We start from the raw sequence: 15378 nt of genomic DNA, 5'->3' as shown, positions 1-15378 counted from the left end.
AAGTACCACATTTTTCTTGAGTAGGAATAGTTTTGTTGGCTTGCTTTCTTGGAGCACTGCCTGCCATTATGGAACTAACTTTTGTTTCCCAATTTTCAGACAACAGGTGTAAAAATAACAAAAAGCCTCATGGCTCAATGTAGATGAACAAATGTCACATTTAAGGTGCCAGAAGGCTCTTAGGGCTCTTCTAGATGAACTGTTTATTGAGCATTCATTCCAATCTGCTTGTGTGGAGGTTATATGATGCTGTGCCAAGGGATTGCACATGACGTGTGATGCTAATTATTTCCCCTCAAGAGTTAAATGATAACTAATCAGAGGCAGCTACAGGAGAGCTATGAGATTCAGGTGAGCGTCAGATGCCTTGTCAATCCCAGCAGGTATATAAGAGGAGACTGCCCAAGCCACAGAATGCATGTGCAGAGTGCTGGAGATCCAGAATGCATGTGCAGACTGCTGGAGACCCAGACACAGGAAAAGGAATGTCCAGCTTTTGTGGCTATTTATAATCTTGTCTTTTCCCCCAAACAACCATCTCTTGCCCATTCTGCTAGTTCCTGAGGCTTGTTTGGTGGCAACATGGGGGAGAGACTTCTCAGTGGTGGTGCCCTGGTTTGGAACATCCTCCCTGCAGAGATATGACTGCCACTGATGCTGATCTTTTTGCGCCAGCTAAAGACTTGGCTGTTTGCCCAGGCCTTCATTGGAGTTAAATGTCAGACTGATGGTTATGATTATTCTGATTATGATTTATTGGCCTGGGCAGGCCATGTCGGCCTTTAATATACCTGCTGGGATTGACAAGGCATCTGACCCTCACCTGAATCTCATAGCTCTCCTGTAGCTGCCTCTGATTAGTTATCATTTAACTCTTGGGGGCAAATAATTAGCATCACACCTCACGTGCATGGAAGTTGCCGAACCTGTTAACCAACTAGAAGGATTACTTTTAATAGCATCAGTGATATCACTAGATAGTTTTGATGAACTGCAAAAGCATTTTTAGTTTGCTGTCTGTTGCCTAATAACTTCTGCTGCCTAATAACTTTTCTTTATTAGTGCCACTTGGTTTTGTACGATTCCTTGCAAATGAAGGAAAACAACTTTTCTGCTTGTATATGTTTATAATATAATTTTGGTTACTGAGGACAAACAAGAATGTACAAAAACAAGATTGGGTGCAGGCCTGGCCAGGACATAGGTGTCCTGACTGTGACAAAGGTGACCTGTGTGCTTGCTTGCTTGCTTGCTTGATTAACAGCTGTTGGGAACTTCAAGGTCCCTTCTCTCCCTTCTTATGGTCTTTGTACTGGACCTGGAGACTCCAAGAGAGAGCATTCCATGTCAAGAAGGAGGGCAAGTGGGCACTCTATCAAATGACAGGACAGGAGTTACACGGAGCAGGGTCTTTTCACTGGTGGTGCCCATTGTATGCCTCGCTCTTCCCAGACCTGCTCTTCCCAGACCTGCTCTCTTTTGGCCTGTATTTTGGAAGCCTTTGTAATTTAGGAAGCCTTTGGGAGAAGTGGTTGACAAGTCTTATCAGTTGCTGACGTATGAGCGGATTTTATTTTGCTGCTATTCTGTGCTTCTGGTGCACCAGGGTTTACACCAGTGTAATAGAGTTGGCCAGGATGCCAGAAGGGATACAATTTATGAGCTTTCTCCATTATCTGCACAGCAGGAGGTGTTCAGTCAATAGTGCAAAGGCTGAGCTGAAGCATTCCCTGTTGGTTACCTGCTTTCAGCAGTAGGGGTCGCTGTTTGGTAGTACCCAATTGGTTAGCTGTCAGATTCTAGAGCTCCCTATTGGTGGCTCTTAGGTAATTCACAAAATACAGAGTCCATTCATAAAACACAGTGTTCATTCATAAAGCAGTAACTTAAATCTCCACTGCTACATATTGGGTGTATATTTCAGCAGTTGAACGTACAAGTTTATGGCCATGCTGTAGTGTAGTGCTTATGTGACTGTGATTAAAAGGTGGCTGGGGTCATTTTCTCGGGGTTTGGGGGGGGAAGAGGTGACAAAACTGATTTCCAATAAGTGCCCCCCCCTTTATTTCCATTACAAGTCCTTGAGTCTGTACTCTGAATGGTGACACCAGGGACCTAGAAGGTGCTGGGCTTGTCAGTCCAACCCCTGCACAGTCTCATCAGTGCTGACAATTAGAGCAATTGAGCCAAATTGGGCCCCGCGGGCCGCTCCTAAGGGGGCCCCTGCAACTGGGCAATCTAGATGGATTTTATTTATATCTATAATATTTTGCAGACTTTGGCTGTGAACTGGGGCCCTAAAAAAAAAAAAAAAAAGATTCAAGTTGTGCCCCACTGCTTCAAATTGGGCCCCACTGGCTAGCCCTGAGTCTAATAGTTGCTGGGCATGTGTTGCCCTGCCCTTGTATGAAGTCTTGGGTTTACAATTTTGGGAGAGGGGAGACTGCACTGGGGAGCAGGAGGGCTGGTGAGGCCCCCTAGGTTTAGAGACCCCAGGCTTCAGCCTACTTAGCCTATACATAAATCCGGCACGGATAGGTACCTAGTTTGTCTAGCTTTTGCTGGACAGTTCTTACATTAGTGAACTTGTGCTACCTTCAGAAATTGAATAGTGCAACTAACTAGGCAAAAAAGAACGGAGGAAAGACACAATAAATTGTAGTGTAAAAGGAAGGTCAAGTGCTGCCTTTCCCATCAACTGCTTGTGACAATTCTTGGTTTTGCAATAAGCAAACTGTGTCTACTTTGGTTTCTTATATGTTGGTTATTTTTAGTTTAGCTTAAGTTGCCCTATTATAATATCAGAAGAAATGGCTGAACTAAGAAATCATTAAAGAATGAAGAAGCCCAACATTGTATGTGCTTTAAAGGCAATTTAGTGGTGAGTATAGTAGAGAGATTATAGTTTTAGGACCAAGATAAATTTGACTTAGTCTGGTCCAAAAAAACTTCTTGTCATTGCATGATTAATTCAACTTTCTGAGCCTTTGAGTCTGCTCAGGAACAGACACATTTACCAGAACAAATACATCCTCCCTGCCCCCATGGCTCCACCCAATTAACAGCTTTTCATTATGGTAGTTAGCATAAATCCCCTTGGGGTAAAATACTCACCTTATCTGATTTTATGCCAAGGCCCAGACACCCTAGTCACCGAATACTTCTAAAAACTTGGCCAGAGAGCTGAGAGAAATCACAGAAGCCATTTTAATGACCATGACCTTTTTAACTAGCTATTTTCAAAGCTTTACAGCTTTCCATTTACTGGCTCTCTTGTCTGATGACCAAGAGACAGTGGGTTTGATCCCTACAGGATGTCTCACTCTCCAGTGTCGCCCTGCCTCACTTATTTCCATACGTGTTGGGGTTGGTTTGTTTTTTGTCAAACAGAAGGTACAATTAAAGTTTCTTTTAAAATTCATTTGGGATTAGTCTGGAAAGTTTAAACAAAGCCCCCCTCAATGTAATTTTTGGGCAATGGCTATGTGGTGGGCATTCTAGCTCTTGGGAAATATTCACTCAGGTCTTTAGGCATCCCAAAGGAATGCAGGGCTCCACCCACAGAAGAAAGCCCTTTCTGTGGACTCACACGCTCCCTCTGTCTCATACATACCAGTTTACCATACATACCATACATACTCTGTCCCTTGATACCAGTTTAGAGAAGGCTGATGGATGGGGTGTGAGATGTACTAATCTCTGCTGGAATTTCTCCTCCCACTGCAGAGGGGATCTCCCTCTGGGAAATTATTTGGGATGCTTTGAACCCAGAGTGCAGAGGGCACTCTTCTGCCATGGCTGGAATGGGACAGAATTTCCAAACTCCCCTGGTCCGTGCCTTATTGTGAAGGCGGGAGCTTTCTAACCTACCCTGGGCTGATATGCCGAGATAACATAGAGTGGCTGGAGCATGCTGCCTACAGAAGGCCTCCTTGTGCCTCTGCACTATGGTGTGAGGAGTCCTTTACTTTGCTTTTCCAGTCCCCAAACTCTGGATTTTGTGTCCTGCAGTCAGCCGCAGCTCACCCACCTGCCACACGGGTGTGCTCCCTTCATACTGCATCCATTTGTGAGTCTGCTGTATCAAGGACTGCACACAGGATGGTTGCACATAGTCATGATTCAACATTCACAGCAAGGACCTGGTGATCCATAGCTGTATTGCAACCAAGTCCAAGAGTTCTAGGCAGAGCTCAACCCACCAACCCAACCCCCATCTTTCATATGATATCTTGGGCTAATTCTTTGTCAGTATTTGCACACTTAGGTAGGAGCAAGTCCCACTGACAATAGTGAGACTTATTCCCAAGTAAAACATGCACACATTTGGGCTAAAGGGCAAACCAGCCAAGAGTCTGGTTTCCTGGAAGAACAGTTAGGTAGTTTTAACTCGTTAAAATGATGGGATGAGAGTAGACAAAGTGGGTGGGATTTTTGTGTCCTTTTCCTTATCCAGCTTCATATTCTGTTCCCCCCTATATTTCTTGTTCCTAATTCCTTCCTTCTACCATCTCAGCTGGCTTTTAACCTCCTTGGGAGGAATTGTGATTTATAAATCCAATAAATAAAAATAATATTTCCCCCCCTCTTTTGGCAGTCATAATTATAATTGCTCAGAATGGGGGGTGGGGTAAGGGGGGTGGAGAAGCCCCAACAATAATGAACTGGGATATCAAATGTTGGGAAATCAGGAAAGTTAACTTATTGGATTAAAGACAGGAAAAAACCTAGGAGGAGTTGGCAGGATGGATAATTTTGATAATAAAAAAACTATTATAGGAACAATACAGTTTTACAGCATACTGGTGTTTATTTATGGATATGGAAAATTTCAGTAACATAAGCAGATTGTTGTATTCAGGCTATTGATTAACTATTAAGTTAAATCATTAAGAAATTTATATTATTTGGAATTTGTGAACATTGTATTTATATGGTTGAATAATTGAATTTTAAGTAAGTAAGTGAAATTGCTCCTGAAGGGGTGTGGTGACAGCATCAGCATTGCCTGATTTGCTTGATGCCACCACAATATATTGGGTAGTGGCACCTACAGAGGTCTCTGTAGGCTGGTTCCAGCCCATGGGCCACTGGTTCCTATCCCTGGCTTAAACAAACCACAGATCCTTGAATTCAAACATCATGGAAGATTGGGGTCAGTTTAAAACCAGAAGTGGATGTTTCCTGTTTCCTTCTCTGATGCATGAAAAGGTAAGGGGCACCAGCCTGAGACTTGTTGCAGCTCATTCACATAACAGGAAACTGTGGCTTCCCATAGTGTCTGAGCCAGCATGGTGTAGTGGTTAAGAGTGGTGGACTCCTAATCTGGTGAACCAGGATCGCCTCCCCCCTCCTCCACTTGCAGCTGCTGGGTGACCTTGGGCTACTCACACTTTTCTGAAGTCTCTCAGCCTCACTCACCTCACAGAGTGTTTGTTGTGGGGGAGGAAGGGAAAGCAGAAGAGTTTAGATTTGATATCCTGCTTTATCACTACCCGAAGGAGTCTCAAAGTGACTAACATTCTCCAAAGGAGATTGTTGGCCACTTTGAGATTCCTTAAGGGGAGTGAAAGGCAGGATATCAAGTCCAAACTCTTCTTCTGAACTTGGCTACCAAATGAGCTGAGTTGAGATTTAAACCAAGGATTTCCTGGCTCCCTGGTTATATGCTTAGTTACTGCAGCATTCCAATTGTCTTCCCTGAAATGGGTCCACCATTAGAATTGAATATAACTTTTATTTTAAAAGAAAGTATAGACTGGACTCAATTAAGTTAGGCACACCTTTCTCAACCTTGGGTCCCCAGATATTGCTGGACTACAACTACCATCATTCTTAGCTAGCAGGGCAAGTGGTGAGGGATGGTGGAATTAGTAGTTCAACAACATCCGGGGACCCAAGGTTGAGAAAGACTGGGTTAGACAGTGCTCATGAGTCCTAATTTTGTGAAACGGGGATGATAATCAGCCTATCTTACAGGTTTTCTACTGGGTATTCTGAAGGTAAACAAGGAACAGGAGCAGCCTCTTGAAATGGAACAACAAATGGTGCCCTCTATAAGTCAATGAGCAAGTTATTTTGGCACCTGAGGCAGAAATTCTCACAGGTGTCTCTTCCCATCCCTGGTAGTAATGTGTTATCTATCTATCTATCTATCTATCTATCTATCTATCTATCTATCTAATCTCTCTCTCTCTCTCATCTATCTCAATTTGGTGGCCTTTCATGACACCCATAATCAGATACTTGAAGTGGACACTTCAGTCTGACTCAGCTACACACTTATCTTGCATGATTTATAGATACAGTGGTACCTCCGGTTACGAACTTAATTCGTTCTGGAGGTCCATTTGTAACCTGAAACTGTTCTTAACATGAGGTGTGCTTTCGCTAATGGCGTCTTCTACTGCCACTGCGCCGCTGGTGTGTAACTTCCGCTTGCATCCCTGGGCAAAGTTTGCAACCAGGAGCATCTACTTCCGGGTTAGTGGAGCTCGTAACCCGAAGCATTTGTAAGGAGGACAGTACGTAACATGAGGCTCTGCTGTACACTAGAATATGTGTGCTGTTCTATATGCCCATGTCATATCTGTTTATTTACATGAAACTTAAAGGATTAAATGATACTGGGTGAGGCAAGGAGGAAGGGAGAAAAATAACTCAGCTAGTTGCCTAGCAACTAGATCACATGATTTTTGTTCTTTCTCTTCTCTTAACTTCATGAGCAGATGAATAAGGAGTGTGTGTGTAAAAGTGATGCCCTTCATGCATAATGGGAAGTGTGCTGGTTTTGGGTTCATGCACGCAGAATGAGGGCTGGCATAAAACATAATTTTAATCTGCAGAGTCAATCAACAAGTTTGTACAGCTGTTTCAGGGCCACCTCTATTTCAGCAGCCTGATGTCACCTTATGAAGGCATGCCCAGAAATTATCAATTTTTAAGAAAGGGCTGACCATGGTGCACCAAATAAGGGAATGTTTTTAAATCGCCATCTATCATTGCAGGGAGGAGGTCCTCTCACTCACTTACTGGTGGTGGGTAGCCCCCTGCCTGCCATTAAATTCTCTTCCTGAGCAGGCTAGCTGGTAGCATTGAGAGGTTCATCAGCGACTGTTAATTCAGGAAGAATGTAAAAATATGGCTGTTGGCAAAACCTTAGCTGCGCATAGAAACCTTGCCTTCAGATAGCCTCCAGTCTGTGACTTTTGTTCTGAGCATGGGACTGAGACAGCACTGATTGGCATTTGGTCATAAATCCTTGCAGCTTGACAGGCACTCTTTTATTCCATTAATTTGTGGTCTTTTACAAGTATTGATCATGAAGTGCTGGTGACATGATGACTATATAACATAATGGGAAGTTGTGAGACCACGCTTGAGTAATTCCACTTAGTCCTGCAAGGTCTCTGAAATGCTGATAGGAAGCTGCTCATCTATTCACTGATACCTTTCCTGTGATGTCCTGCAGGGGTCATCCTGTTCTATTTCCCAGTTATCAAGACAGGTAGCCATATTAGTCTGCTGCAGCAGAACCAACAGAATCCTGTGGCACTCTGCAGCCTAAGAAATTATCATGGCCTAAGCTTTCAGGTACTAGGGCCCACTTCCTCACTTGGTAGATACACACAGAGAGACACACACAGACCTGAACAGAGGGGGAAATATTTTAATACTAGAACCAAAATGCAAAAGGTATCAATAGGTCTTTTACATTTCTAGGCAGAGTCAAATGTATACACGCTAACAACAAAGTGACCCATTTACAACAGTGCATCTCATGTTAACAGGCTTTTCATTATTATGCCGATGAAACACCTAAATGCCCCATCTCATCTGAGCCCAAATTCGCTAATAAACTCTAGTTCAGTAGTTTTATGCTGCAGGCAGCCTTATTCTTCAGTTGTATCTGAAGTGCCTTGGCAAATCTCTCTCTCTCTCTCTCTCTCTCACTCACACACACACTCACACACACACACACACACACACACACACTGCCCTTCATCAAAATATCTCAAGGCGATTGAAATACTCTCCCACCAGTTTCTGTATTTTAAAATGTCAGATTTCTAGCCATTTATACTCTTACATAACTCTTACATTACTCTGGTTTTTGTTTAACAGCAGCAGCAGCAGCAGCAAGACTCTGTTGGTTGGCTATAGCATGAATCCCACTGTGAGATGTGTACATGACTAAGCCCCTGTTGGTATGACTGATGTTGTGAGGTTCTGCCATGGTGCAAAAACATGAGGTTGTCAATGGCCATGTGCTGTTGTGTTTGGCTTGGTGACTCAGAACTTGTGCAGGCTTGGTCCAAGCAAAACTTCTCATTAGAAAGAAGGCATGAATGGTGAATGAAAATGCTGGCCGTCAGGGGTCTGAAGCTTATAGAGACATGAGATGCTGAGGAAGATTGACTGGAAGGAAGCACAGACCTGCAAGGGTCAGGTGGGAATGCATTGCCCATCAGGCAAGTTTGTCTGGTTTCAACTTAAAGAATAGAGACTTTTGCTAAGGACTGAAAGCTGTGAGTTTTTTGTTGAGCCTTTTGTTCTTTTATACCACAGACATCATTCGCAGTGATATTGCCTTGGATAAACAGAAAGGCTGCAAGATTGCCCAGCACCCAGACATCATGTTGGAGCTACAGAGGGAAAAGGCAGCTCAGATGCACCTGGTTCTCCTCAAGGAGCAGTTTTCTAACACTTACACCAATCTCACGCTAACAGGTAAGGTTGCAAGGCCATCATGAGCCAAGGATCTGCCCTCATTGCTGAGACTCTGGTAGGACAAATTGCTGCTTGTTTCATGGTGAGAAGAGAAAGCAGGTGGCTCCTGAGCCATGGCAGCTCACAGTCGGCAGGAAATGTTACACAAATTAAAATGTAATCTAGAGTGTGTCTCCTCACTTTGCTGGCAACTTGGATGTTGCCAGTTTCAGAATGCAGGAGAAAGCGACAATCTGACCGTGTTACACATAAACCAAAATCTGTGCCCAATAAGATAGAAGTCAGAGAAGGGGAATAAATACTAGGAAAACCCACAGTGTGTTCATTCTTCTATTTGATGGTCTCACGTAACAGCAATAATGGGTTGGGTTGCTTAACAGCTTCTTGGGACACAGACAGACTCCTGGATTTGATTTAAGCAGCAAGAGGTGATCTGTGGCTTTGAGCAGCGTTTTGATGCAGCCAGAACAACAAGAAAAATGATTAGCACATGCCCTTTAAAATGAAGTGAAAAATAGCTGTTCCATGAGTATTTATTTATTTAAAAATATGTGCATATAGCCTACCCTTTATCAGAACTGATACCAGGGCAGCAGGGTATGACATTAAACAACTGAATTTATACATAAACAATAGATAAGCCCATAAAAAATACATACACATGGGGCAACTATGAAAGGGCAGAATAGGCTAAAACAACCATTCCCTTACAAACATTTAAAATTCCTGCGTGAACAGGTAAGTTTTAATATGGTGCAGAAATGATATCAATGTCTGTGCCAGTTGGGTATGTAATGGGAGGACATTCCACAAATGGGGCACCACCAAGGAGAGGCTTGCCTTCAGGTATTTGGGCCCCAAACCATTTAGGGTTTTAAAGGTTGGCACCAACAAATTGAATTGGACTTGGTAGTGAGTAGGAAGATATATCATTGTTAATCTGGCAGCACCTCTTTATATGTCATATTCCTGACTCATCTTAGGTTTCTGCCTCAATTTAAATATCTCTTATTACACATCCTAGGCATAAACCAGGGGCAGTCATCTTCTCTGGAAGGGCCACTCTATTCTTCAGATAGTGATCTGGGGACCACAAAGGTATTTGACTCAGATTTGACCTTTCCACATTCAAAGCCAAAGCGAGACATATCATTCAGAGAACAAACTATCATATTCTCTGTATGAACAAAAAACTAAAGGCAAGCTTTTTACCGCACACACATTGATTAAAATATGATCGAGTTACCAGTAGGGATGGGAGAGAAATCTTAATGAGAAGCTACCTAATTTGTACTTCCCTAAATAATACTTGAACTTATGAACCAACTGTCCACTGGAATTTTCGCTTTGCCAAATTTTGCATTGAAATTCTCCATTTGCATAATGTGTATTAAAATATGCACATTAGGGGGAGGTATGTCTAAAAATGCATATGTCAGTGAAAATGTGAGCTTCTCATATGCACAGTTTTGTGTGTCATTTTGTGTAACAGACATAGTTTTGCAACCAATTTTCTCTAATATGCTGCATTTTTATGTGTTAGAGAAAATTGGTTGCAAAACTATGTCTGCTATGCAAAATTACACACAAAACTGTGCATATGAGAAGCTCACATTAACATGTTGATACTTTTTTTGTGAAAACATTTTTTTTAATAAAACTGCAAGCTGATATGTAAATGCCAAGAGGTGAACTTGAGACTGGAAAAACGAGAGACCAAAATTGACAGTTTTGCCCATCTCTAGGTGCCAGTAGCTAGCTACGTTGCCGGGTGCAGCCAGCCTTCAGATGAGCATTTGGCCACCTGTGAAGTAATCTTCCCCTTTATTTGAAAAAAAAATAAAAATCTGATGGGGGGGCTGCAGTTTTTTTGAGAGATGTAGCCCTGGGATGCTGTTCTTTAAGAGGCAACAGCTACTACTGCCTTCCTCTAAGATGCACTTGGTTGAGAGGAGCGTTAGCAGGCCTAGCAGAAATTGTCTGACGACTTTCACCCTGGGCCTCTGCCCTAACAAGCAACACAAGTCTTTTTGTAGCTCTTTAGCACTCCTCAAAATAGCCGTGCAAGGATTTCAAGCTTCTTCCCCTCTCCCTGCCCTCACTTGCTTTAGTAGGAGGGATGCAGCAATTACTAAATTTGGTGTCCTTGAAACCAAAGCAGCACATGCACTTTGTGTGAACCCAGTAAATATTAAAGAGCAAATATAAAAGAGATAATGGTCCAGATGGAGCCGAGTGGCTGTTTCTATTACGGGTGTTGTTTGAATTATCCATGAAATGGGTCCTGGAATGACTGACAGGCTGTGAGGTAGTGGGGAGAGCTGCAGGGCACTCGTAAATGTCCTGCCTTGCTAGTGGGAGGACAGGAGAGAAGGATCTAGTTCTCCCACCTCTGGCCAGTGGGTGGCAGCGGAAAGCCCCACCAAGAAGTGCCCAGGTTTTCACCAGAAACGAGGCCCAGGTTTAAAAAGAATCCCTAGTTCCCAAGGTTTTTGGATGGATGCTGAGTTTGTGTGACATGAACATCTATGTCAGCCTTTTGAACATGACAGCGCCCCACGCTTTGTGGGGAGAAAACAGGAGGCATCCAGGGCTGGAGGCTTTCCCAGTCTCTTGAGAAGACACCTAGGTGTGACAGATCCCCTGACTTGTGCCTGCATGATGTTTGGGCAGGATCCCTTCAAGCCATTTATCATTTTGTGTAACATAATCCCCTCAGCTGTTTATTCCCACTTGAGCTCTTGGAATCTCCCCTGACAACTTGCTTACTCTCCAGTAAACAAACTTCCCCCAGAAAGGAGGGTCTTCCCCTCCTGTGCTAGTCTGCACGGCAGTTTCAAAGAGGCCTAGGGCATTGCTTGCATTTTTGCCTGGGACCTAGCGCCCGAGGGGGCAGCCGGTTATTGCAGTCTCTTGGCCTTTTAAAGTGTGTTTATGTTGGGAGGGTAGAAGATTTCAGCTCCAGGTGCCTCTGTGAGGCAAAACGTCTTTCAAGTGGCAGGGCTGCGCGCAGCCTCCTTGGGTGAAATCGATGTAGCCTGATAATTGTTAGGAGGTTTAATCTCTCATTTCATAAATGTAACTTAGCTCTGTGTTCTTAGTAGGTAGAACATAATATTTACATATAACTAGACAGAGCCATGTAAATATTTCTCTTTCCTATGATGGATTCTATCATTTTGGTTGTGTGTATGGGATGGGATGAGATGACTGGCTGAGGGGGCAATTGCACCTGCTTCTTCATGATCAGAGGACAAATACTTGCAGGAGAAAAATGCATCAGGCAGGGGTTTTCTGGGGTGGAGTGAGGTGTAGGGAGTAAACTGTCCAAGTGTCAAGGGGCCCCTCCAGCATGGTGTGTTCTGCTTCACACAAAAATATTGCCTAATTGGTGGGTTTATTCTGCTTTAGTCCCATATGTTCTGTGATTTCCCCTCAATTATTATTGCTGCCCAGAGCGACTATAGTGCGACAAAAGTGGGACAAAAATAAACCAGAACACTTGTGGTATAAAAAGTTACTGGATTTTGACAGGAAATTACAGGATAGCCACTGACCAGGAGCGAACCGGTGTCACCTCTCCAAAACATTTGCAGGTGCAAACAGTATTGAAAGTGGGGCCACATGTGGCCACCCCAATAGCATCATGATCACAAATAATCATGAACGCACAATAAAAAGGATGCCTGGAGGAGCCCCAGGTCATTCACGGGATCACCACTTTCTTTATCAAGCCTTGTTTTGCCACCAGATGAACGTAGACTACACAGCTGCCTCTGAGCATGAAGCTCAACCTCTTGCACAAATGGCATCTTCCCGCTATTCCAGGGAAAATAACAAGCTATGGTAGTTAAAATGTGTTTTATTATCCTTTCCCACTACCCTGCCTTGCCATATGGCTAAACAGAAGAGCAAAGATAAGAGGTAAAGATCTGTTAAATGGCTGTGTTCGTACCGATGCTAAAGGCTGTGGATCAGTTTCTGAGAGAAAACCAGCCTTCAGTGTGCAGCCTTTATTTGACTGTTCCAGCCCTATGGCTTGATCACCTTTCAGCATACGACAGACTGCTTTTCCCACACTCCATTTTCCTTATCATACACCAACAGCGAGAATGATATGGCCATGAAATAGAGTAATTTAGATTCTCATCTTGCTGTGTGCCCCAGTGTAATGTGTTTTGAACCTGCCACAGGCCTAGGAATAATTGTGGGCCCTCACTTCTCTCCCAAGTTAAGTGTCCCAGTGCTGGTCCTCTGCCAATTTCTGAAACCTGGCTGTTTGGACAGTGTCCTATTTGGAATGCAGCAGAGCCAGTTTTGCTTGTGAGTGAGTGTCTGAGAAAGCCATTCGGGGATGAAAACATCACCTCAGCTGGGACCTAGCAGAGGCCATTGGTCTCTTTGATTGGTGGAAGCTGTGGTGTTTTTTTCCCATCTTCCTCCGTGTTCACACTTATATTTATTTTCAGTGCTTATATCCCCCACTTCAAACAAATTTTCAAGTGCACTAGTAACATATTTCAAGTTTGTCAAATACTGTAAATTGAGTATGAGACTTGCCGCCACCAATGGCAGAACCATGTGTGCTTACCCTACAGTTGTGGCCAAGGGTGAGGAAGTGCAGGTGGAACAATGAAATATGGAACAATGACTCAATGTAGCACCCCAGGGCAGGGAAATTTCCTTCTACTTCAAGGGTGTGGAAGCTTTTTCAGCCTGAGGGCCGCATTCCTTTCATAGATAAGCTTCTGGGGGCCACCTGCCCTTGGTGTGTGAGGCAAAGGAGGCATGCAACAGTCAGAGGTTGTGCTAAAATGTACATCCTTTCTGTAGCTGGCTGTGGAAAGATTAGCATTGACCCTGCTTTTGCTTTCCATAGGGGGTGTTGCAATCACTTCCAGAACTATATTAATTGGGACTGCAAAGTTTCATCTGTAGATTAGTTACTGATTAATTGGTGGTGGGGAATCTTGTGCCAGTTTTGGTTAAGTTTTGTTCATTTTTTAGGCTATTTTATTTCTGGTATGTTACCATAATAGGGAATGTACAAGAAAATATTTAAGGTGCCTGTTCTAACAAAGGATGGTAACATTTGCTTTTTATACTATGAGTTATGTCAACATACATCACTATGTCAGAGAAGCACCAAAGAAGTGACATGCCTATTTATTTAGATTTAATCAATTAATGGATTAGTCAGCAAAAGCATATGAATAAGCAGCTCAGAATTGTTTTGTGGCCCCAGCATTTATCATGCTTGAAGGGACAAATTACTTCTTGGGGCCTAGGCTGTGGATATGAAACACTCCCCCAGCACGTGACTCTTGGCCCCATGTGTGCAGACATCCGGCTCTGTGCCTGGATTGGAAGCCTCATGCTGATTTAACTAATCACTTCCTTGAGAAGGGCAAAATGAGCATTTCTCTGCCCGTCTTGAAGGCAAGAGCCTAGGAGACCCTGCAGGGCTTCTGTTGGGGCTGCCCCGAGGAGGAATTTACTGCCAGAAAGGACATGACCTGACTGCAGGCTCATTAATGGCAGCCAGATGTGGTGCTGCTGCTGCTACCTAACCCAACATCCTGCAACTAGGAGTGCCTGCTGTGGTGAGTGCAAACACGGCTGACCTGTCAGGCCTCAGGCTGGCCATGTACTCTGCAAAGCCCTTGCCTAACACTAAGCATGGGAGAAGAATTCAATGTGCATTTAAAGCCAGATTTATCAAAACATAGCCATCCTTGAAAATCTGTGCTTGACTGAACATTGTGATGCAGTTCTCCAACTAACCAACTAAGTATTGCTTACAGAAATGCATATATTAGACAAAAATGTCCATGAAAATGAATATATAAGTGAAAATAATATACCAAATGCATTGTACTGGGAGAAGTTGTTTGCATAAATTAGTCAAAATTGTGTACAAAAATGTGTTCGCTAGGAGAAATTTTGCACAAAAGTGCTGAAGAATTCTCATGTGGGTTTCTTAAAAGGAAATTTTCAAATTGCTGCAGAAATGTGGAGAACTGAATTTAAGACTGAAAAAATGAGAAACTGAAGGAAGCAACCGAGATCTTTCTATTACTACGTAACACTTGCTGTCACTGCAAATATCTCATAGTCTTACGGCTTTCCCTGTGAGAAAAAGCTTTTATATGGAATTATCCTCCATGCATGCAGTGTGGCCCAGCTCTTAAGTGCTGCTTTTCCATGGTTCATACTGAGAAGAGGATGGATGGGGAGCCAACACAAAGGACGTTATTTCTGTTCTACAGTGGAACCTCAGGTTGCAGACGTAATCCGTGACGGAGGCACGTCTGAAACCCAAAGCGTTCGCATCCTGAAGTGCCGGTGTGATTTGGCGCTTCTGCGCATGTGTGAGCCGCGAAACCTGGAAGTAACCCGTTCCGGTACTTCCGGGTTTCCCACAGTCCGCAACCTGAAAACATGTAACCTGAAGCAGCTGTAACATGAGGTATGACTGTATCTTCATTTACTGCAGCAGACTCTAGTGCCACTGTCTGTAAACATAGTCACGTTGACTAACAGACAGAGAGCTTGCCCCTGCTTATGTAAGTATACTTTCACCAAATGTCTTGCAAACATCAGCATAGTTGCACATGCCAACCATGCCTAGCTCTGCTGAAGGGGAAA

The 15378-nt window shown here is 43.5% G+C and overlaps 1 protein-coding gene across 1 annotated transcript in view; it reads left to right on the top strand.

Moving 5' to 3' along the window:
• HPSE2 (heparanase 2 (inactive)) overlaps nt 1–15378 on the top strand; it is a 109125-nt gene that overhangs the window by 8701 nt on the left and 85046 nt on the right. The window contains exon 3 of the mRNA XM_083505794.1: nt 8569–8730. Within this exon, the coding sequence (XP_083361920.1) occupies nt 8569–8730 (162 nt within the window). The remainder of the gene's footprint in view (nt 1–8568; nt 8731–15378) is intronic.

Source organism: Podarcis liolepis (genome assembly GCF_965112155.1).
Source record: "Podarcis liolepis genome assembly, chromosome: 5".
In the NCBI taxonomy this organism is placed as follows: domain Eukaryota; kingdom Metazoa; phylum Chordata; class Lepidosauria; order Squamata; family Lacertidae; genus Podarcis; species Podarcis liolepis.
This window is presented reverse-complemented; position numbering and strand designations above follow the sequence as displayed.